At 44.0% G+C, this 26,112-nt stretch overlaps 1 protein-coding gene across 1 annotated transcript in view; it reads right to left on the bottom strand.

Moving 5' to 3' along the window:
- Positions 1-26,112, bottom strand: part of LOC122793319 (zinc finger protein 2-like) — a 180,032-nt gene that overhangs the window by 130,180 nt on the left and 23,740 nt on the right. The window contains exon 2 of the mRNA XM_044061208.1: positions 102-228. Coding sequence (XP_043917143.1) covers positions 102-228 — 127 coding nt within the window. The remainder of the gene's footprint in view (positions 1-101; positions 229-26,112) is intronic.

Below are 26,112 nucleotides of genomic sequence, written 5' to 3' on the forward strand. Positions count from 1 at the left end.
TACACTATATTATCATGTTACTGAAACAATTCTTATTGCAAAGAAATATTAATAATATTTAAATTTTAGTCAATAAGGATGTACCTCTGAGATCTCCTTACCTAAAGAAATCATGTTCTCATAGTTCCATATCATCACCTCCCGGTGTAACTCTTTGTCCTGTTCACTCAACATCTTCCACTCCTCACTTGAAAACTCAACAGCAACATCTTCAAAGTTTTTTGGCACCTGAAAACACACAAAATGTACTTGCTCTTCATTTATTGTGTCCACAGATGAACATAAATGGTTTCAACAAGATTGTAACCAGCTGTGTTAAAATGTTCAGTTGTACTAGATGGTAATTTGCCAGGTTTAATAACTACTCCTTTCTTCCTGCTCAGTGTCAGATTTGTAAAAACTCAACTATCTCAGGAGTGGGTACTGCATGAACTACAGAACAAACTGGCACCCCACCTAAGTACCATGTTCAATCATAGCCTCACCTCAGGCTATGTGCCTACTGATGGTTATCCCACTCCACAAAGGAGGTGCCACCACGGACCCCGGAAACTACCGCCCCATTAGCCTGAGGAACCTGGTCTGCAAGGCCATGGAACATATCATCTTAGAGCTTATAAACAAAGACATAGGTAACCTCAAAACCATGGACCCCACTCAGTTTGGATTTGTAAAAGGTAGGTCATGTCTACTAAACCTGACTGACTTCTTTGAAGCAGTCACTAGAGCCTTAGATGAGAGCAAGGTAGTGCACACAGCCTATCTTGACCTCGCCAAGGATTTCAATACCATCCCCCACTCTGGAATTATAGATAAACTCACTAAACTGGGAATAAATCCTTATGTCACAAGATGGGTGGCCAACTGGCTCACTGACCGAACCCACATAGTAAAACTAGCCGACTCCAAGTCCGACTTCAGACCAGTGACGAGTGGAGTACCACAGGGTTCGGTCCTGGGTCCTCTCCTGTTTGGCATCTACTTCTCTGAAGTGCAGGCCAACACAGAAGGTCTTTGGCTAACAAAGTTCACAGATGACTGCAAACTGGGAGCCATAATAGGATCACCTAATGATGTAGACATTCTACAAAAGGGCCTCACAGAGACAGATGCTTGGTGTCAAAGTCATGGCCTCAAGCTCAATGCCAAGAAGTTCACTGTCATCCCCTTTGGGAAAAACCCAGTACCCATGAACTACCACATAGGCAGTAGCTCACTAAACACTGAAAGTGTGATAAGAGACCTCGGGACACAGGTGGACAGTAGTCTCTCCTTTGATAACCACATCGTCACAGTAGTCAGGAGATCCTTCTATGTGGCACACCTCATCACAAAAGGGTTTTCCTCAAGAAAAAAGGAGGTCATTGTTCCTCTCTACTCATCCCTCATCAGACCCATTATAGAGTACAATGCCCCATTTGGCATGCATCTCACAAGACACCTACAACAATTGGAAAGGCTACAGAAATACCTCACTAAGAGGATTACCGGCCTCAGACAGATGCCACATGCAGACCTTCTCAAAAACTCCGGCTCTACTCCGTCACATATCATCTACTCAGAGGCAATCTCTGCCTAACATACAAAGATATGTCAAACCCAGAGCTGTTGGACATGCTACACTTAAAGAAATCCCAGTCTTTCTGAACCACATGCTCCAGGGACCTAAACCTTGTCACGACAATAAACAGAATATGCTGGAGGGATAGATTCCTGTGCCATAGACTTCCCATACTCTGGAACAAACTACCCATTCATGTCAAGCAAAGCTCCTCACTGTCCCTCTAAGAAAAACCTTGACGACTGGATGGGAAATAGAAAATTCACCCCGGGATCCCTTCTGTGGCACTGCTTGACAGGGGCACAGGAAAATAATTTTCTTGGGTGGTGAAAGCCAGGGAACCTTTTTGACTAGGCTTATATAGGCCCTAGGGCCAACAGCCTAGTACCTACCTATGAACAACCAGAAGAATGAGTTTTGTTTATTATCAGTATCAGTAAAACATAATCTCTAGGCAGTATAATTAGTAGTAAGACACAAGGGCATTCATTTGTATACAGAAGCAAATTATATTGATTTATAATCCTGCACTTAAATCACTGTATTTGGATTAACACAGAAATAAGTTAAGGACTTACCATAATGACTCACCTGCATGACCATGGTTCACCTTCCTTTACTGTTAGGACAGTATCCCTACTGCAAGTATATTCACCTCAGCACCAATAAAAACTTTCTTGGGATTTAACTCCTCCCCCGTACATAATACCTATAATACCAACATCACATGCCAACAAACTTATCTCACCCAAATAAGCTTTAATTTCTCCCACTTACATAATACCCAGCATACCATCATCACCCAGTAGCTCAGTCACTTAAGCACCAATACAAATGAGCTTTATCTCTTCCCGATATATCATATCCAATACCTAGCATGCCACCATTAGTCACCAGCTCAATCACATGACTAACAATACAAATAGGCTTTAACTCCCCCCCCCTTACATAACACCCAGTACCTAGCATGCCACCTTCACTCACAAGCTTAGTCACCTCAGCACCAGTACAAACTTTCCTGGGCTTTGACTCCTCCCCTTACATAATGACTAATACCCAGCATGCCACCATCACTCACCAGCTCAGTAACCTCAGCACCAATACAAATAGGCTTTAACTCCTTCCCCTGACAAAATCCCTATCATGTCTCCATCACTGTCCAGTTTTAAGTAGGCCACTTAAGAGCCCATTCAATTAATGTTCATTATCATACCACATCCACCCCCCATCTTCCAGGTCAGGGGATGTTGGGTGGGACTGTAGAGGAGCACAAAGCATGACAATTCAGATTCTATTATGACAGCAAGTACATAGTTTTCATATCCATCATAGTCTGGTTCAGACTTCATATTCATCACGGTCTGGCTCCCCCTTCATATCCATCATCGTCTGGTTCAGACTTCATATTCATCACGGTCTGGCTCCCCCTTCATATCCATCATCGTCTGGTTCAGACTTCATATTCATCACGGCGTGGCTCACCCTTCATATCCATCATAGTCTGGTTCAGACTTCATATTCATCATGGTCTGGCTCCCCCTTCATATCCATCATAGTCTGGTTCAGACTTCATATTCATCATGGTCTGGTTCACCCTTCATATCCATCATAGTCTGGTTCAGACTTCATATTCATCATGGTCTGGCTCCCCCTTCATATCCATCATAGTCTGGTTCAGACTTCACATTCATCACGGTCTGGTTCACCTTTCATATCCATCATCGTCTGGTTCAGACTTCATATTCATAACGGCATGGCTCACCCTTCATATCCATCATAGTCTGATTCAGACTTCATATTCATCATGGTCTGGTTCAGACTTCATATTCATCATGGTCTGGTTCAGACTTCATATTCATCATGGTCTGGCTCCCCCTTCATATCCATCATAGTCTGGTTCAGACTTCATATTCATCATGGTCTGGTTCACCCTTCATATCCATCATAGTCTGGTTCAGACTTCATATTCATCATGGTCTGGCTCCCCCTTCATATCCATCATAGTCTGGTTCAGACTTCACATTCATCACGGTCTGGTTCACCTTTCATATCCATCATCGTCTGGTTCAGACTTCATATTCATCACGGCATGGCTCACCCTTCATATCCATCATAGTCTGGTTCAGACTTCATATTCATCATGGTCTGGCTCCCCCTTCATATCCATCATAGTCTGGTTCAGACTTCATATTCATCACGGCGTGGCTCACCCTTCATATCCATCATAGTCGGGTTCAGACTTCATATTCATCACAGTCTGGCTCCCCCTTCATATCCATCATAGTCTGGTTCAGACTTCATATTCATCACGGCGTGGCTCACCCTTCATATCCATCATAGTCTGGTTCAGACTTCACATTCATCACGGTCTGGTTCACCTTTCATATCCATCATCGTCTGGTTCAGACTTCATATTCATCACGGTCTGGTTCACCTTTCATATCCATCATCATCTGGTTCAAACTTCATATTCATCACGGTCTGGTTCACCCATCATATCCATCATAGTCTGATTCAGACTTCACATTCATCACGGTCTGGTTCACCTTTCATATCCATCATCGTCTGGTTCAGACTTCACATTCATCACGGTCTGGTTCACCTTTCATATCCATCATCGTCTGGTTCAGACTTCATATTCATCACGGTCTGGTTCACCTTTCATATCCAGCATAGTCTGGTTCAGACTTCATATTCATCACAGTCTGGTTCACCCTTCATATCCATTATAGTCTGGTTCAGACTTCATATTCATCATGGTCTGGTTCACCTTTCTCTATAATAAGGACAGAGATCTCAGCAGTCAACCTGGGTGGACTTATGAGAAAACAGTGGCCCCAGCTGCCTGTAGAGGCACATGTATCAGCAGCACAAATATCATTAACAGATGCATTATGGAAAAAGGCCAGACAGGTGGCTACTGCTCTTGTGGAGTGAACTTTAGATTTGCCTACTAAGGATTCTTCCATGCCTCAGATAAAGAAATGTAATACACTCAGAAACCTTCTTGACAAAATTACTTTAGGAGACAAACTGCTCCACATGTTTCCTAATTATTAGCCCACTGAAGGTAAAACAGCAGCTATCTGTGAACATCTAAACATTGAAACAGGTATTCTCCTTTGTCATAATGATGCAGGAAAAGCTACAGGAAAACTGATGGTCTGGTTGATATTTACATCAGTAGTCACTGTCAGATTACTTCATCACAGTATACCTCTGTTTTTATGAAACACAAGGTATGGTGGACTAACTAACAAAACCTGAAGTTCAGCCTGCCAGATGCAAAGGTAGTTACTAGACATTCAGTACAGAAGACCACTAAGGAACATAACCCCCATTCTCAAATTCCCAATTGCCCCAAAGCACTTTTGATTTAAGTGAGTTCTTAAAGTTCACAGAGTAGGCAAATTAAAGTGGAAAGACTCAAACCCTGTACCCATTGGCATACAAAGTCACTCATTAACAAGTCAGAGCTTTAGTTCTTTGCTCTAACTGCTGGATAGCCAGAGGTAAACTGTTTTTCCAGAAAAAAAAAATAATTTCTGCTCCGAAGGAGAGTTCAAAGGGAAGTTGAGTCAACTGTTCTGGCTAAAAATTGACATTTCATTGTGGAACAGGATCTCTAATCAGACGTCTGAGGAGAAAGGCTTCCTTCAGAAAACTATTACACAACTTAAGAGAGATGAAAGAGAAACTCTGGCAACCTAAATGAAAGAACAAGATGGATGCTAAGTGAACCACAGTACATAACAACCTCACTTCTGACCAAAGAATGGGAGGGACATACTCCAGGACTACTAGAACAGGAGCAACAAAAGGATTCAACCATCATTCAAAACCCAGACGCAAGAAAAGCCCATTTTATCTTTCTACGTTTACATAGTGTTGAGTTTCTGGGTGGAAACAAGGCTACAGACCATACTGTCAGGGTAAGCTGGTCATTAGCCATCATTAGAACTGGAGAATACCAAACAGTTAATCTGTGGTCATAGGTTCATAGGTTCGTACTAGACTATCTGCCCAAGGGCATTTATAAGCCTAGCCCAGAGTTTTGTGGCTTTTGCCACCCCTTTAGTTTGAAGAAAAATATGCCCATTATTTTGCTGTGCCTCTGTCAAGCAGTGACACTGAGGTAATCCCTGGGGTATATCTGCGATCTCCCATCCATTGGTCAAGATTTCTCTTGAACAAGGCCAGCGAGGTGCTCTGCCTCACATGTACCGGGATTTTGTTCCACAGCATAGGGAGTCTCTGGGTGATGAATCTGTCCCTCCAGCACGTCCTATTAATAACCGTGTCAATCCTGCCCTTGTAGTTCTGAGGGATCTAGATTTTTTGAGGTGAAGCATGTTCATCAAATCTGGGTTTGACATGGCCTTGTATGTCAGGCACAGGTCACCTCTGAGCAAGCGGTAAGTGACTGAATAGAGCTGGAGTTCTTTCAGTCGGGCAGCATAAGACATATTTTTGAGACCCTTTATCCTTTTGGTGAGGAACTTTTGGGGCCTTTCCAGCTGCTGCAGGTGTCGGGTCAGATACATTCCGAATGGGGCATTGTACTCAATCATGAAAATGCAAATTACACTTGCCAGATGGGTGAAAGAGGAAGATCCTGGGTGGCCTCAACCTGCGAGCTTTCTCCAGGAGAAGAGGCCACAGCAGGGGAACCACACTTGGTAAGGCCAAATATGAAGCTATGAGAATGACCCAAACATCCTTCCACTGCAGCTTCTGCAGGAACTTGGAAAATGCAGGAAATTGATAAATCTGTTAAAAAGACCTGGAAACTTGTCTTGGACTAAGGCATACCCAGGTCTTCTGATCCAAGGAAGAATCAGGGAGAAGTTGCTGCATTTGGCAAAGGTCAAGTTTCCAAACAGATAACAATAAGGACTTTCCACAAGTGGTAAAGAAACCTTACTATCAACCAGCCTAGAGACCCCCTCATGGTGCAACAGCAAACAATTGTTGATCTGGTTCACTAGTGATTTTGCTTCTCCAAGTATGTGGTATCAAAGTGCATTAGACATTGCCTACTCCCAGTTCCTCAACAAGACTAGTAGGAATGTAGTCTGTCCCACCCACTGATATACCAAAACACCTGTCATATCGTTGCAGTACATGTCAATCACTTCACGAAGAAGGTTATCATGGAAAGTCTACAGTATGAAAAGGATTACTCATCTCTGTGACACTGGTGTGCAAATTGGCCTTCACATCAGATGGTCCACCCTTAACAATTTTCTCATCCTAGGGCTGAAGTATTTATGGTGGCCATCACCAGGAGATCAATAACACTTATAAGTGGGCTGCCCAGGGAGAAGCTGGTGCTAGCAAATCCCAAGCTGGGTGCCTTCATCATACTTTGGAAATTCTTATCTTACAAGATAGAGTCCTAAGACTGGTAACCTTGAGTTCACAAGGTCCCCCGTAGAACCTAAATTTAATATAAGATTAGGGCAGCCATTAGCCACCAGAGAACTGAGGCAAAGGGCTACTGCAATGGAGAAGACTGAAGAAGGCCTGATACAACTTGAACCAAAAAAAGGAATCCTTTTCCAAGGAAGCCTAGTTATCCAAGTGTGGGTTTCCAGCAGGCATCATATGAACATCAGACACAGAGGGCTGTAACTAGGAGTTTGTGACATCCACCATAATTCCCAGGACTGGAAAAAAAAAAGCTTTAAGGAAGTCCTGGCAGCAGTTAGTTTTTCTATGGTTGAGGCATGAAGATCCAATTACCTAAATAAGGGAAGAACTTCAACCCTTGCAGCCTTTAGTATACTGCTACCACTGACCTACAACTCATGAAAATCCTGTGGGCTAGGATAGTCTGAAAGACAGGCTTGAAACTGTTACTCATAGGTCACAGGTCATTGATCATAGTTAAGTTACTAAGCATGCAGTCCAAGAGACCATCAAAGGACTAGCTCCCTCCTGTAATCAGAGTAACTTCCTTGACTATCTTAATTTGCAGGTACGAGTTTTGGAGATATAAAGGGCACATTAAATCTCCTATTCACAGACAGCAGATGACCAGCCACACTGTGACCATTTAGAACTTCTGAATAGGAACAAATTAATTTAGGCTGCTTGAACATAGAATGGGCCTGAGTCCCTTAGTCTTCAGTGGCATTAAAAACAATATGAAGTAATATCCAGACCCTCTCTGCGTTGCTGAGACCTTCCGGATGTCTGTACTTTGAGTGGGCCTGGAAAGTGCTTCCTTCTTGTGGCAGGGTAACACACTGGCAAGAAAAGGGAGAGTAGTTGGGGAGTAGTGAAGGATGGGATGGTGTAGCCCATGGATATTATATACCATGTCCACTTCACCATGCTGACCAGTAGCTGGACAGTTTACTTTCCACAACGTGTCCATAACAAAATAGTTAAGTCACAGACACAAGGTTTAGGGGTTGATTCTCATCCTTGAAAGGGTAATTGGCTTGGCTTATAATGGCCCACAAGGGCAGCAAGCCTAGTACTTGCCTATGAACCTATAAGACAACTCCTCAATGGAGGCTGTTGCTACCACCCTGATGGGATGCTGTGGAAATTTTGATTGCTACCACTTTGCATCCCTACCCAATCCTAAAGGGCTACACCACTGTAGCTATACTGAGTGCTCAGGCAGGCAATCTGGAGGCTGCTGACCAAACTAATGTCATCTATGCTGTAGGCCCTTTTATTCCCTATTACTGAGAAGCAATGCTGAGGAGCAATGAACCTGATTCCAACATCCATTAGATTTCTCTAACTCATTTTCACTGTATTCCAGCTGTACTTTAACCTGAGGCCTGAATAAATGCATATCACTGAAAGGATCACCAATGAGGAACACCCTGAAATTTCCTTGGAACTCAGTAAGATGGAGCCAAACATGATACTGTAAGGTAACTCCAATACCTGCCCAATAATTACACTACTGGCAGCATTTTCAGCTAATTGTATGATGAGGCTGGACATAATAAAGTTATTTAACAAGCTGAGTACTTGTAAATTTACAACCTCTACCCTTTCCAATATCTTAGTCAGCCTGTCATATGTTGCATTAGAATAACAGAATTTGTGGCTCGTAACACAGTGCTTTAAGAAAGTATCATAAGGCTGTATATACTCTCTTTTCACTGCTGTCCAAATCTCTAGATTTCTTATTTGGAGAATGAGCTGAGAGGTTCTGTAGTGTGGAAGTGTCTTATGGGCTGCTACCACAACCACAGAGACCACAACAGGATTCTTGGATCAACACTCCCGGTCTTTGGGGCAGGGGGTAAGGTAGTCCCTCTGGATTTTTGACACCTGGAGCCACCACATATTCCACTTTCCAAGTCTCAGTAGAAATTAGTCCTACAATCAAATCTTTTGGGTGGACCACTATGGATGGAGATGGGAAGGACAGAAAAGCGTCTTGTAAGACCTTCTCTGAGATCAATGCGGAGAGTATGAGCCAGCCCCCTTCTGTTTCATGTGAAGGATCTCACTGAATTTGGGATTAGTGGGGCAATCCAGGTGACATGGCTTCATCCTACGAGTCTGGCTTTGGCTCTGGCTCTGATGACTCTGTACAGGGTTTTAGACTTTTAAAAATTAGTTTATTTCTATGATTTATAAAAGTACCTTTAACATACTTTTCACAGACATAACAAAGCTCATCTAAATGAGAAGCATCCAGACACACCACAAACATAGCACAGTGATAATCCAGTGGAATTTCGTCTCCACAGGAGACATGCTTTTTATAACCGCTACACCACCGCGGCTCTCACATTTCAGATATTCTACATTTCCCAATAAACCCTCACTTCTTCCTATGTAAGTACATCCTCATACTCTAGCCTCTTTCCTTACATTACAGATATCCTACATTTTCCAAATAAACCCTCACTTCTTCCTATGTAACTACATCCTCATACTCTAGCCTTTCCTTACATTTCAGATATTCTTCATTTCCCAATAAACCTCACTTCTTCCTATTTAACTACAGCCTCATACTCTAGCCTCTCTCCTTACGTTATAGAGAAGATACCAGGACAAGCCAACTCCCCTATTTCACAGAAATTCCTTCTTTTCTACCTATCCCACCTTTCACACCCCACCAAAGTGTTTACAGCCCTGCAACCTCTTGTCTCCTTCTTGATCTCTACTTCCCCACTACCTGCCATCAATAAAATTACAGATCCCTTTACTTAATCATGTTACTCCTCAGCTTGTCCTCTATTCATCTTCTCCTACTGGGCCATCTCTCGGCCTCAAAAAACAGTGAACAATGAAGGTTGATAATGACTCCAATACAGAAACAAACCAAAGACTCTACCAATGAATATGGCTGACGACTCCAGAAAGGAAACCAGGTGTCAACCACAGGTTGTAAAAAATGAATTATTTGAGCTCTAAGAACTTCAAAAGTTAGCTTCTCATCCACCAACAGAAAACAAGGACTTTGTCAGAATAATCATTAATACAAGCCATGGAACTTTATATAACAAAAATAAAAGACCATCGACCAATAAGCAGCTAGAATTAATTAACTAAATAGCACAGGTAATATTCCCTTAAAGATGGAATAGTTGTGCACAATTCTTTTGGTAGAAAATAAAAATAAAAAAAACGCTTTAGACACATTTTTGTTTTCTACCAAATGAATTGTATACAACTATTTAAATTTGTCTTTAAGGGAACATTACATTTGCTAATTCGTTAATTAATTTTAGCTGCTGTTTGGTTGATGGTCTTTTAAGTTTTATTCTGCCTCTCAGTAGTCTTCTTCGGATTAGTGCTTCTGTTTTCTCCTGGTAAGACATGGAGTGCAGCTACATTATTTCCTGGAGACTGCTGATCACCAGAAAGCTTAATAACTGCTTTATAGGTGACAGCTTAGCATCTGTGTTTATATTCTGATCCTGGTGAGAGCAGGAGCAGAGTGCATTGATTCCTGACTCCCTCTGGTTGGAGAGTGAGTGTATGTGCTTAACGTACCTGGTTGCTATTTGAGGCATCTACCAGAACAGAACAAAACAGAGCTATCTAAGGAGGAGCACCTGATCTGTGATATGTAGCAATAAGTAGCCTGTTCTTTTGCTTATTTTTAGTAGTTATTGCTTATTCTAGATATTTATAGCAATTTTATTGTACACTGCATACTTGTACTGTATTTCATAGCTATTGGCTCACTGCTGGTTGTCTGCTGTGATAAACATTTCTGTAGTGTTTTCTGCCTAAAATAGTTTAGGTCGTAGCTGTAATATTATCCATATTCCTGATTGTGTTTGTGATAAACATTTCTGTAGTGTAGTCTGTCTAAAATAGTTTAGGTAGTAGCTGTAACATTCTTAGGGTTGCCACCTTTTCAGATGGCCAAAGTGGGACAATTGTGGTACAAACATCAGATTTTGCAGGCCAAAACATACCCACGGCCAGTATAAGGGACATAACTTCAATTTTTTGCCTAAATAAAAGCTTATTCTTGTAGCATTTTAGTTGCTTATTCTGTTTCTTATAACATTTATGTGTTTCAGATACAGAACAACTGTTTTATGCAACTATTACATAAAATATAGGAAATAATTTTGCCCTGATATTTCAGGACAGTTGCCATTCTTACAACATTTTTGCAGGACACAACTGCCCAAACAGGGACTGTCCCACACAAAGTGGGACAGGTGGTAACCCTAAATATTCTCCATATTCCTGATTGTGTTTGTAGGCCTCGTTGTTTGTTAGAGGCTGTTTTCTGAGCTCATTGTCCAGGCCATCTTCGTTAGCAAAGACCATCCCCCACTTCAGTGAGAGTTTAATGTTTATGGTCATTGTCTAGTTGGGTTGCCAGGTCTACGGCTTCGAGAAAGCACCTCATTGGCTCTTTTGAGCTTTTTTTAAAGTTGTTTCAGGTTTCAACTTTCTGTTACTTAAGAAGTTAACTTGAGTGTTTCAGGCATTACACACAGAGCTATCTGAGGAGGAGCACTTGATCTGTGATATATAGCAATAAGTAGCCTGTTTTTTTTTTTTTTTGCTTATTTTTAGTAGTTATTGCTTATTCTAGACATTTATAACAATTTTATTGTACACTGCACACTGCTGGTTTTCTGCTGTGATAACATTTCTGTAGTGTTTTCTGCCTAAAATAGCTTCCCACACTCCCTCCTTATACCTGCTGGCCTTGCAGTTGCCTGCCCTTACTGTAAATTTGATCACGGACACTCCTCCCAGTCTAGTGTCATTAGCTCATTCTACCTAATACAGAGAGAACATCTGAGAAGGCCAACCCACTTAGTTTCTTTCCTTCTGTTCCTCCTTTCTCCCTTTCTAAAAAAAAAATGTCTGAATATCCTTGTGTTCTGACTGTGCTTCTCAAACATTTTGGAAATATAGAGTATATTTTAGAGCATTTATTAAAACTGTATTTGCCGTAATATTGCTACAACTCAAGTGCTCTAGGTTGCACTGTATCTGAATTGCTTTAGTGTTGTTTTAGCTGCTTTTCTGTATATATATATATATATATATATATATATATATATATATATATATATATAGACTTTTCTGTATATGTAGACTAGCTACTTATTCTACTGTATTACTGCCTCTTAAATCGTTTTTCAGTTGTGCACTTGCCTTGCTTCATTTAAAACGTTTTAAATTGCTAATTGTGTAGAGTTTTAATTGCATTTACTGTTTAGGGCTACACACTCAAGTGCGTTAGCCTTTTCTGTGTTTATTTACTGTATTATTGCATTGTTTAGCCTGTTTTAACCAAGCAAAAAAAGAAACAAATAACAAAAAAATACTATCTTGTTTGCTCATTTCCTGGCTTTCCTAGCTAGTATAGTCCAGATCCCAGGCTTTGCTGGCTTCAGGACTTTATTTTCTGTGTTCAGAGCTATCCAGACCTTGCTGTGGTAGAGGGAAGTTCTACTGCTTACCAATGGGTGTGGTGAATATTGTACTGCCTAACACTAGAGGAGTGGTTTCCAGCTCTGAAATTATAATTTCATTAGCCATTTTGGGCTAGTGTCTATCCCTTTCAACTTTCTTGCTTAAAAACGCACATGTTTGTGCATTTTTTGCATCGTGCATCACCGCAGGGCTACGGTTAAACTATTCATAGGTTGGTACTAGGCTATCGGCCCTAGGGCCTATACAAGCCTAGCCATAATTCCCTGGCTATTTCTTCCCACAGTATTCACTTCCCTGGATCCCTGTCCAGCAGGGCGACTGACGTGATTCCCCAGGGTGAATTTCCAATCTCCCATCCAATAATCAAGGTTCCTTTTGAAGAAGGCCAAAGAGGCGCTCCGCTTGACATGTATGGGCAATCCAATTCCAGTTCCAGGTGCCAGAAAGTCTGCTCTTCACATTTTCCCTTAGAATGAGCTGATTTCTCTGTAGTAGCAGTAAAATCTGAACCCCTGTGAATAACACTTGCTCTAGAACCTGCTGGAAAGCACTGGGAAGCCTTAAACTGATACAAGCACTCAACTCTCCTGGTTAATAAGGAGAAATTAATCGTAGGCACGAAACAGTCTATAATTGCAAAGTACCTTGCAAAAGTAAGGGAAAACAGCTCTTGTACTTTACAAAAAAAAGCACCTAAACAGGCATGTCCAAGGGTCAGCTTCCGGTGATTTATCCTGTCCACCTGGTGAATATGGGCATACTGGGGCAATGCAGCAACTGCCTCATGTACACAGACAACCATCTCCTCCTACCACCCAACACTACAACCTGCAAAAGATGCACTTACATAGCCAAACTGGAAGCAAAGCTCTGTCCAGCCAAGATTGTGCTAGACAGTCAAGAGGAGAAGGTTAACACCTGCACTGCACCTCAAGCAGCACATAGCTCTTCAAAACCCACACCATCAACACCCACACATAGCAACAGTAAACCCACATATGTGGAGGCCCTTAACATTAACCTGCCCAAGCAACAAGGACCTTCGAAGCTGAAACGCAAACAAATACCAGTCACAACCAAAGTGACACATAGCTCACAACACCAGTGTGCCACCCAACAACAGCCCCTAAGGCAAGACGACGTACCCAACACTTTAGTCATACGTGACTCTATATTCAGGCACACTGATGTCCCACTCACCAGGCTGAACAAGGAGAAAATTACAGTCAGCTGCCTGTCGGGTGCCAGGATCCGCCACATAACGCATCCACTCAAGTCACTCCACAACAAGTACAAATACGACTCTGTCATTGTCCATGTTGGAGTGAATGACTTGAGATGTACCACCCTCGACTACATGAAAAGAGACATGGAAGAGCTCTCTGATCATGTGGCCCAGGCAGGTATGACACTAGCCCTGAGTAGCATCCTGCCTTTGTCCAGAATGATACCACAATATAAGGACAAAATGATTGACTTCAACAATTGGCTAAGCTTCTGGTGTCATTCAAAGGAAATCCAGTATCTGATTGCCTGGGATGACATGATCAACAAACCACGATGCTTTGCAAGAGATGGTCTGCAGCTGTTGCTCCTGGGATTCAGGTTACTGGCTAAAGCTCTTGCCACCCCTATAGTGCCTTTTTTAGGCAAGGTTCAAAGGACAAAACCACCACCGTAATAGATACAAGCTTGCAAAATCTGAAGGTAATGCTACTCAATACTAGAAGTCTAAACCTCAAAATGCACTCTCTCGAGGCACTCCTAAAAATGGAGAACATTAATATCTGTGCAGTAACTGAGACCTGGTTCAAGGTTCCAGAGAGCACCCCTGCAATACCAAGCTACAACACTTACCATACTTTTCGGCCACCAAACCAAGACTGAAACACTAAAGGTGGAGGAGTGTCCATATTCAACAAGGATATTCACACCTCCAGGCTAGATGCCCAACACAATGCATCTGAAATTCTCCAGGTGCAACTAACACTAGGGTAAGACTGCAATCCAAACTGTAGCTTGCTACAGATCCCCCACCATGCCCCAAGAGTCTCACTACACCTTTCTAAACATACTGGAAAATATTCAGATACATCCAAACACCCTAATACTGGGTGATTTCAGCTACCCTGCCATTAACTGGGAAAACTACTCGGGTACCAACACCTTTTCCCAATGGTTCTTGGAATTAATAAATTCCAATGCCCTGGATCAGCTAATCCAATGTCCCACCAGGGGCTCCAATATCCTAGACCTGGTCATTACCAACATGGGAGATAGATGCTCCACACCAGTGGTCACCCACTCATTGGGCAGGTCTGACCATAAGCAAATCACCCTTGACATCCACATCCCCATCCCACCACCACCCCCCAGTAAGGAAACCTCCTTAAAAAACTTCTCCAAAGCCAACCTCATGCTACTCGAGTCAGATGTGACAAACGACACCCATGCAGACGGGAACTGAAAGTTCGACTGCTGAATCCTGCACTAAGGCACTGTACACCACATCCACTCATGCATAAATCAGCCATCTCTAATAGAACCAAGATGCTCTCCTCCAAAAAGGAAGCCAATCTAGTGGTCCCCTGCCATAAACAAACTATACAACAGAAGGAAGAAACTGTTGCAGAAAAGAGGAAAATCCCAGGATGCAAAAAACTCCCTTACCAGCCTCAGTAATAAGCTGAGATCCCTCATAAAATCCTCCAAAGCTAGTTACAAAAATAAAACTGCCAACGATTCCAAAGAGAACCACAAGGCATTGTATACTTATGCCAAGAATATAAATGGCAATGCTCAGATCTACTCTGAGCGCCAACAGAATGGCATTAAATATACTTATCCCAAGGATATTTCCAATATCCTGGCAGATCGATTCCGTGCCAACTTCACCCCCCTCTTACCCCCTAAAGGGCCCATCTCAATACCAAATGATTGCCAAATTCTGGTAATTACAGCCACACAGGTAGAAACCGCACTATCCAAAGCTAAGAATACAGCATCTATGGGACCAGATCACATCCCGGGCTGTGTACTACATGAATTACAAAATTAATTGGCACCTCACCTAAGTGTGCCACGATGCTTTGCAAGAGATGGTCTGCAGCTGTTGCTCCTGGGATTCAGGTTACTGGCTAAAGCTCTTGCCACCCCTATAGTGCCTTTTTTAGGCAAGGTTCAAAGGACAAAACCACCACCGTAATAGATACAAGCTTGCAAAATCTGAAGGTAATGCTACTCAATACTAGAAGTCTAAACCTCAAAATGCACTCTCTCGAGGCACTCCTAAAAATGGAGAACATTAATATCTGTGCAGTAACTGAGACCTGGTTCAAGGTTCCAGAGAGCACCCCTGCAATACCAAGCTACAACACTTACCATACTTTTCGGCCACCAAACCAAGACTGAAACATTAAAGGTGGAGGAGTGTCCATATTCAACAAGGATATTCACACCTCCAGGCTAGATGCCCAACACAATGCATCTGAAATTCTCCAGGTGCAACTAACACTAGGGTAAGACTGCAATCCAAACTGTAGCTTGCTACAGATCCCCCACCATGCCCCAAGAGTCTCACTACACCTTTCTAAACATACTGGAAAATATTCAGATACATCCAAACACCCTAATACTGGGTGATTTCAGCTACCCTGCCATTAACTGGGAAAACTACTCGGGTACCAACACCTTTTCCCAGTGGTTCTTGGAATTCATAAATTCCAATGCCCTGGATCAGCTAATCCAATGTCCCACCAGGGGCTCCAATATCCTAGACCTGGTCATTACCAACATGGGAGATAGATGCTCCACACCAGTGGTCACCCACTCATTGGGCAGGTCTGACCATAAGCAAATCACCCTTGACATCCACATCCCCATCCCACCACCACCCCCCAGTAAGGAAACCTCCTTAAAAAACTTCTCCAAAGCCAACCTCATGCTACTCGAGTCAGATGTGACAAACAACACCCATGCAGACGGGAACTGAAAGTTCGACTGCTGAATCCTGCACTAAGGCACTGTACGACCACATCCACTCATGCATAAATCAGCCATCTCTAATAGAACCAAGATGCTCTCCTCCAAAAAAAGGAAGCCAATCTAGTGGTCCCCTGCCATAAACAAACTATACAACAGAAGGAAGAAACTGTTGCAGAAAAGAGGAAAATCCCAGGATGCAAAAAACTCCCTTACCAGCCTCAGTAATAAGCTGAGATCCCTCATAAAATCCTCCAAAGCTAGTTACAAAAATAAAACTGCCAACGATTCCAAAGAGAACCACAAGGCATTGTATACTTATGCCAAGAATATAAATGGCAATGCTCAGATCTACTCTGAGCGCCAACAGAATGGCATTAAATATACTTATCCCAAGGATATTTCCAATATCCTGGCAGATCGATTCCGTGCCAACTTCACCCCCCTCTTACCCCCTAAAGGGCCCATCTCAATACCAAATGATTGCCAAATTCTGGTAATTACAGCCACACAGGTAGAAACCGCACTATCCAAAGCTAAGAATACAGCATCTATGGGACCAGATCACATCCCGGGCTGTGTACTACATGAATTACAAAATTAATTGGCACCTCACCTAAGTGTCATGTTTAATCATAGCCTCACCTCAGGCTTCATGCCCACTGAGTGGCACACAGCTACAGTTATCCCACTTAACAAGGGGGGGATCCACCTTGGATCCCGGGAACTACCGTCCGATCAGTCTGATAAGCCTGATCTGCAAGGGCATGGAATGCATTATCATGGAACTTATAAACAAAGACATTGGCAACCGTCAAACACTGGACCCCACCCAGTTTGGGTTCATGAAGGGCCGATCTCATCTCCTGAACCTGATTGACTTCTTCGAATCAGTCTCCAGAGCTGTGGACAATGGTAAGCCAGTCCACACAGCCAATCTGGACCTCGCCAAGGCCTTCGACACAATCCCCCACTCTGGAATCATAGATAAACTTACTAAGTTGGGGATAAATCCCTACGTCACTCAATGGGTTGCCAACTGGCTTACTGACAGAACCCACACTGTAAAAGTAGCTGACTCCAAATTCATTTCCAGACAAGTGACAAGTGGAGTACATGAGGGTTCAGTCCTGGGAGCGCTCTTGTTTGGCATCTACTTCTCGGAAGTACAGGCCAACACTAAGGGACTCTGGCTAACACAGTTTGCAGATGACTGCAAATTGGGAGCCATTATTGAATCCCCAAATGATGTGGATATTCTACAAAAGGGCCTTACAGAAATAGATACTTGATGCCAGAGCCATGGGCTCAAGCTTAATGCCAAGAAATGTATAGTTAACCCCTTTGGGAAAAAACATGTATCCATGAATTACCACATAGGTGGCAGTACACTAAACACCGCAAGTTTGATGAGAGACTTTTAGGGACAAAGGTGGACAGTGGTCTCACCTTCGATAACCACATTGCCACAACAGTCAGGAAATCCTTCTGTGTGGTACACCTCATCACTAAGGACTTTTCATCGAGAAAAAAGGAGGTCATTGTCTCACTGTACTTATCCCACATTAGACCCATTATAGAGTACAACGCCCTGTTTGGTATGTACCGCACAAGACATCTGCAACAGCTGGAAAGGCCGCAGAAATACTTCAATAAAAGAATCACAGGCCTAAAGCAGATGCCCTATGCTGACCATCTAAAAAACCTCCAGCTATATTCTGTGGCATATCGTCTATTCAGAGGCAATCTCTGCTTAACATACAAGGCCATGTCATACCCTGAGCTGTTGGACATGCTCCACTTAAAGAAATCCCAATCCCTCAGAGCCGCACGCTCCAGGGTTCTAAACCTTGTCATCACAATGAACAAAACATGCTGGAGGGATAGGTTCCTGACCCAGAGACTCCCCATACACTGGAATAGACTGCCCATACATGTCAAGCACAGCACCTCCTTGGCCCTCTTCAAAAGGAACCCTGACGATTGGATGGGAGATAGGAAATTCACCCCGGGGATCACGTCAGTCGCCCTGCTAGACAGGGGTCAAGGGAAGTAAATATTGTGGGAAGAAATATCCAGGGAATTGTTATGGCTAGGCTTGTATAGGTCCTAGGGCCGATAGCCTAGTACCAACCTATGAACCTACAAAAAAGACTACAAGCCTGCAGACCCTTGCATCATCTGGGGCAAGACTGTGGATCACCAAACAGGCCGTGGCCTGCTTCTTGTTTTGTGATTGGTGCTAACATTTTGCTTCTGGTGAGAGAAGAAGCAAAGGAGTACTGTATCCCAACAGAGTGAAGCTGTGCTGAGACCAGCATTAGTAGTAGCCAGATAGTAGCCATTCATGCGACTCCCCTCTTTTCATCATTCTTGACAAGCTAATTCTTTATTTTTTAGTAAGTACCGCTTGATTTCTTTCCAGCTTCAGAATATCTGCCTAAATACTTCATCCTTAAATTTTCATGGTCTATGTATTAGGTTCCCCTCAAATGTTTGGCAGTGCTCTGTACAGACTCAGACACCTTGAGTGACATTTTTCCTGTAAAAGGAATATATAAGGAAACAGCTTCAGTACTTAGTAATAATGACCATCCCTCCTGGCATGTCTAAAGGTCAGTTCCCTGAGCTTTACCCTATTAACCTGGTGACGTTGGGCATTCTGAGGCAGTGTAGCAACTGCCTCATGTACACAGACAAACCTCTCTGCTTACCTCCCAACACTCAGACTTGTGAGAGATGCACTTATTTATCCAAATTGGAAGCCATGCACTCTCAAACCAAGACTGGAATAGCTGGTCAACAGGAGAGGTCAACACCTGCACCACACCACATGCAACACATAGCCCTCCAGAACACCCACCATCAAAGCTCTCACATAAAAACACAAACCACACACCTCCCTTCACGGAGGCTCTCAATAGAAATCTACCCAAACAGCAGAGACCTCCAAGGCAGAAAGGCATTCGACCCCCACAACACAGCACAAATCACAAGACATATAGCTCACCTACACAGTGTGCCCCTCAACCTAAGCCCCTAGGGCAAAACAGCTTGCCCAACACACTAATCATAGGTGACTCGATAGTGAGGTATACTGATGTCCCACTCACTAGGTTGAATAAGGAGAAGGTAACAGTCAGCTGTCTATCAGGTGCCAGAATCCAACACATAACACATGCACTCAGGTCATTCCACAACAAGTATGACTCTTGTCACTGTCCATGTGGGTGTGAATGACCTGAGACGCACTTCCCTGGACTACATGAAAAGAGACATGGAGGAGTTCTCGAATTATGTGGCCCAGACAGGTATGACCCTAGCCCTGAGCCGCATCCTACCATCACCTAGAATGATACCGCAGTACAAGGAGAAAATGATTGACTTCAACAATTGGCTGTTTCTGGTGTCATTCTAAGGGGATCCAGTATCTGTCTGCTTGGGATGACATGACTGACACACCTCGAGGCTTTGCCAGAGATGGCCTGCATCAGTCACCCCTGGGTTTCCAGATATTGGCTAAGGCTCTTGCCTCCCCAAAGACCAAATTACCACCATAACAGCTACAAATAAATGCAATCTGAAGGTCATGCTGCCAAACACTAGAAGTCTAAATGCCAAGATGCACTTGCTTAAAACACTCCAAAAAATGGAGAACATAGACATTTGTGCTGTAACGGAGACCTTTTTTAAAGCAGCAGAAAGCACCCCTTCACTTCCAGGCTATAACTCATTCCAGACCTTTCGGCCCCAGAACATGGACCGAAGCTCCAAAGGTGGTGGTGTCTCCATATTCATAAAGGATATACACACCTCCAGACTAGCAGCCCAGCATAATGCATCCAAGATACTTCAGGTACAACTAACACTGGGTAAGATGGTAATTCAGGTTGTAGCCTGCTATAGGTCCCTAACCATGTCCCAAGACTCTCACTCCACGTTCCTAAGCACCCTGGAAACTATTAGGGTCCAACCCAACACTCTTGTACTAGGTGACTTCAACTAACCCTCCATCAAATGGGAAAACTACTCATGCACCAATACACTGGCCCAACTCTTCCTGGAATTCATCAATTCCAATGTCCTGGACCAGCCCATTCTTACCCATACTGGAGGAAGCAACATCCTTGACCTGGTTATTACTAACATGGACAACCGTTGCTCTACACCAATAGTCAATTCCTCCCTGGTTAGGTCAGACCACAAATTAATCACCATGGAAATCCACATCTCACCCACACCCCCGCAAAGGTAACCACCATGAAAAACGTCTCCAAAGCTGACCTTGGGCTCCTAAAAATAGAGGTGGCTAACTTCATGGCACCCATGTCAATGGAAAATAGATGCATGACTGCCAAATCATATACCAATGCACTGTACGAACACGTACATAAATGCATGGAATTAGCCATACCCAACAGAACCAAGATACCCTCCTCCAAAAAAAGGAAGCCAATCAGTTGGTCCCCTGCCATTAATAAACTCTACAACAGAAGGAATAAATCATTGCAGAAAAATGTGAAGTCCCAAGACTGGATAAATTCCCTTATTAGCCTCAACAAAAAAAAGAAGTTATGTACTCACCATAACGTTCCATCTGAGTAGTTATACTTCATTTTCTGCAACCTGTGGGTATTTGAATCAAAGCCGGCAACATTTTTCAAGCATCTGCTCCAAGCTCCAAGCTCCTCACCTTACCCATAATCCCTCACATCTCCTACCTTCCCTCAGATCAAATTTGCCACTATTCAAACTATTAGCAACTCAATAAAAGCACTAACCTAGAACAGGTTCGGGGGAAGGAGGGTGTACTCAGATGGAACGTTATGGTGAGTACATAACTTCTTTATCTGAAGTAGTTAGCTTCATTTATCTGCAACCTGTGGGACAGAGTCCCCAGCTACCAAAACTCCTGGGAGACCCTCATGGAAGGATATTCCTGAGCACCGCAGAGCCAAAGGATGCTCTCCCTCTAGAGATCAAATCCAACTTATAATGAGAAATAAATGTATGTGACCTTGCCCAGGTCGCTGCTGCACAGATATCATCCAGAGAAACCCTAGACCAAAAAGCAGCGGAAGTTCCATAGATCTGGTGGAATGGGCTTTAACAGGACCAGGCGGGGACAGACCTTTATCCTTACAGACTTGCAGTATACATTGTGTAATCCATCTAGCTAAGGAGACCTTGGAAATGGCTTTCCCAAAAAGGATCTGGAAAAGGACACGAATAACTGGTCAGACTTACAAAACTGTTTAGTCCTGTGTAAACAGAAATGAAGCTGTCTATGAACATCTAGCAAATGCAGCTTATATTCACCCTTGCACTGAAAATTTGAAAAGAAAAGAAGCAGATTAATCATCTGGTTAATATCTGATTCAGAAGCAACTTTCAGTAAGAAAGAAGGGTTCGTGTAGAACAAAACCCTGTCTTTATGAAAGATCAAGTAAGGGGGCACAGCAGAAAAAGCTTGGATCTCAGAAACCCTTCTGGCCAAAGTAATGGCCACTAGAAAAGCTGTCTTCCAGGACAAGAATTTCAAATCTACAGATGCTGCTGGTTCGAAAGGGGAAGCCACCAATGCCTGCAGAACTAGGGTAAGGTCCCAAGGAGGGATGGAATCCTTAACCAGGGGACGTAAAAGAAAAGTACCTTTTAGAAAAGCTTTACACAATCTCAAAGAGGCCAGAGCACTCATATTTTTGCCGACATGAAAATTAGATATGGCTGCCAATTGTACTTTCACCGTAGTGGAACTAGCCCCTTGTTGGAAAATATTGGACAAAAACTCCAACACTGCAGGAACCGGGGTCAATCTAGGTTCCTCTGAGAAGCCCAAATAGAGATGCGTTTCCATTTGCTGCAATAAACCTTCCTAGTGGAAGCTTTCTGGGATGCCACCAAAATATTCTTTACTGAAGATGACAGACTGGGAGTCCTAGCAATCAAGGGAACTGGTGCAACCAAGCCATCAGCTTGAAGCCGACCAGATCGGGTGAACTGATGCCCGAGGGATGAGAGATGAGATTCAGGCAGGGATCCAGAATCCGAGGAGGAGTTAGAGCATGAGACCAGAGGAAGGGGAACCACACCCGACGAGGCCAGAACGGGGCAATGAGGATCACTTTGCACCCCAGTCGGCAAGCTTTCTGAAGAAACTTCGGAATGAGAGGTAATGGGGGATAAGCATACAGTAACTCAGGAGGTCAAGCATGGACAAGAGTGCCTCTGGGGGAGTCCCATGGTGAGGGGATCAGAGCGAAGAACTCGCTGCACTTCGCATTGGAAGGAGATGTGAAGAGATCGCAGCAAGGCTGACACCATGCAAGGAAGATCTCCTCCTCTATTGACTGTATCAGAGACCACTCATATGGCATTAGACTAGCCCGACTCAGTCTGTCCGCTAACATTCTGGAGTGTCCTGGGATGTGCGTTGCAATCAGAAACCGACTAGTAGAGATTGCCCACTCCCACACTCTCATGGCCTCGCGACAGAGAGGGTAAGATCTGGTTCCTCCTTGTTTGTTTATGTACCAGACAACACAGACATGTTGTCTGACTGAACTGCAATTGTCCTCGGGGGGGAGAACAGCATGAAAGGCTTGTAACGCTAAAAGCACTGCCCTCATCTCCAGAACACTGATATGCAATCTGGTCTTAGTCTGGGACCACATGCCTTGGACCATCCTCCCCAAATAGTGCCCCCCCACCCGAGCTGGGAGGCGTCTGTGGTCACTGTGGCTTGGGCTGTGGGTGTTATGAAGGGACGACCTGCCAAGATTTCCAGAGTATTGGAGCCACCAGAGAAGAGAAATCTTGCAGGTTCTGCTGATTCGTATTAGATAGTCCATGGGGAGGTCTAACCAAGACCACTGAACTTCCAGGGTCCACTGAAGCACCCTCATGTGAAGGCACTCACAGGGAAGGATTGAAACTGCTGCAGCCATGGAGCCTAGGGCTCGGAGAACATCACTCACCGTTGGCGTCCTGGGGCCGAGGATCACTGACACATGAGCCCATAAATTATGGACCCTGTCCCGAGTGAGAAAAACTTGCAATAGTAGAGTGTTCAGCCATGCCCCTATAAATTCCAAGTTCTGTGATGGGTTCAAGCGGGACTTGGAGATGTTGATGGTAATCCCTAGGTTGACTGCAAGATGCAGGAAGGAGTCTCTGGCCATGCAAAGTAAATGCTTGGTGGCAGCAGTGAGGAGTCAATCGTCTAGGTAAGGAAACACCTGAATTCCCTGAAGTCTCAGGTGAGCCGCTACGACTGCCAGAACCTTGATAAACACCCTGGGGGCTGTGGTGAGACCGAAGGGTACGGCTCTGAAATGGAAATGATTGTCTCCCAGCAGGAAGTGATGGAATCTCCTGGAGCTTCTGCAAATTTTGATATGGTAGTAAGTATCCTGGCGGTCTATCGAGCACATCCAGTCGCATTCTCGGAGGTAAGGTAGAAGGGACTGCAAAGTGACCACCATCCGGAATTTCTGCTTGGCTACAGTCAGGTTCAGGGGTGACAGGTCCAATATGGGCCTGATGTCCCTCGTCTTTTTTGGCACTAAAAAAAAAACCTGGAGTAAACACCTAATCCAGACTGATCTGAGGGGACCGGTTCGATGGCCTGATTGCGAAGCAGCTTTTCTTAAGCTGCCGCCTCCCTTTGAGCGGGTGGAACATCGGGGAGGCGCTTTGGTTGGATGGGTGGGGCAAAGACCGGGATGGAGTGGCCTCTGGATATTATTTGGAGCACCCAACTGTCCATCGTAATGGACTCCCAAGCAGTTAGGTGCAATGACAATCTTCCCCCGACTGTCTCCAGAGTAGAACAGTAGGGTAACCCCTCCGGGTTGCTGCGTGGGTTTATCCAAGAAGGTCTCCTTAGACCCAAAGTTCCTCTGGCTCCCCCTGCCTCTGGGGCGGCATCTGTCTTGACCCCCGCTGCCTCTAGGGGGTGAGTTGTCCTGAGAGTCCTGGGAAAACTGAGATTTTTGGAACCACATCTTTTTCTGCCCTCTCTGATTCCTAGAGAAAGATCTTTTGAGGGCTAGAGAAGCGGACTCTGATGGCAGACAGAGTCTTACCATCCTTCTCGCTCTAGACCGGGGTGTCACGAACTGTCTTTCCGAGCAGGAAGGAACCATCAAAGGGAGCATTTGTGAATGACACCTTGAAGGGGTCCGCGAATTGACAAAGTCTGAGCCAAGCGTGTCGCCTCATAGCTACGCCGGTCCCAGCTGCCCTAGCCACTTCTTCCGTGACATGGGTTAAGCTCTCTCAACTCAGTACTGGCGTAACCAGTCAGGAGGAGAAGGAAACCACACTCACTACAATTCCAGTCTCACATAGACCTACAATGACAGCAAACCAAATACATAAACACACAAAAACATACTCGGAGGCTCTAAATAAAAATCTTCCAAAGCAGCAGAGACCCCCAAAGCAGACACCCAAGCAACCGCTACCCCAAAACAAAACACGTGCAACACATAGCTCACAAAGCCAGTGTGCCGAACAGTTCCAGCCCTTAAGGCTAAACAACACAACTGATACACTTGTACTAGGTGACTCTATCGTCAGGCACACCGACATCCCACTCACCAGGCTGAACAAGGAGAAGGTCATGGTGAGCTGCCTGTCGGGCGCTAGGATCCGCCACATAACACAAGCACTCAGGTCACTCCAAGGCAAGTACAAATATGACTCAGTCATTGTCCATGCTGGTGTGAATGACCCGAGATGTACGTCCCTGGACTACATGAAAAGAGACATAGAGGAGCTCTCTGAGCATGTAGCCCAGGCCGGTATGACCCTGACCTTGAGTAGCATCTTACCCTCACCAAGAATGATGCCACAATATGAAGACAAGATGATCAATTTCAACAATTGGCTTAAGTATTGGTGTCATTCAAAGGGGATCCAATGCCTGTTAGCCTGGGATGACATGCTCGACAAGCCACGATGCTTCGCTAGGGACGGCTTACACCTGTCACCCCTGGGCTTTCGGATATTGGCAAAGGCTCTTGCTACCCCCATAGTGCCTTTTTTAGGCAAGGCTCAAAAGACAAACCCACCTCCATAGGTATCACAAGGGATAAGAAACTAAGAGTAATGCTACTCAGCGCCAGAAGTCTAAACCTCAAGATGCACGCCAAAGACTTTATGTAAGACACACAGGATAGGGATGGTGTATACTTAGCACTGAGGTGTACAGGAGACTTTATGTGAGATACACAGGATAGGGATGGTTTATACTTAGCACTGAGGTGTAGGGGAGACTTTATGTCAGATACACAGGATAGGGATGATTTATAAAATACTTAGCACTGAGGTGTACGGGAGATTTTACATGAAATACATAGGGTAACAACTGATTTTACTGGTGTCTGAAATAGTACATACCAGTTAATACATGACCCATTCCATGAGATTTGCAGGATAAGGAGGTAACTGTACTGGAATATGAAAAAGTAACCACCGACCTATATAGAAGACTTTACAGGAGGTATATAATCAGGCTCCAAATATGATTAAGTTTCATGTACAGGTCAGTGCAGTCACTTTCTTGTATGTCATGTAGTTTGTGCACCTTACCTACGATATGACTTACCCAAAAATGTACAAACCCTTTAATGACAGAAGGATTCCATCAGCACACCGATGTATCT

Source organism: Protopterus annectens, chromosome 2.part0, assembly GCF_019279795.1.
Source record: "Protopterus annectens isolate FY-2018-M chromosome 2.part0, PAN1.0, whole genome shotgun sequence".
In the NCBI taxonomy this organism is placed as follows: domain Eukaryota; kingdom Metazoa; phylum Chordata; order Ceratodontiformes; family Protopteridae; genus Protopterus; species Protopterus annectens.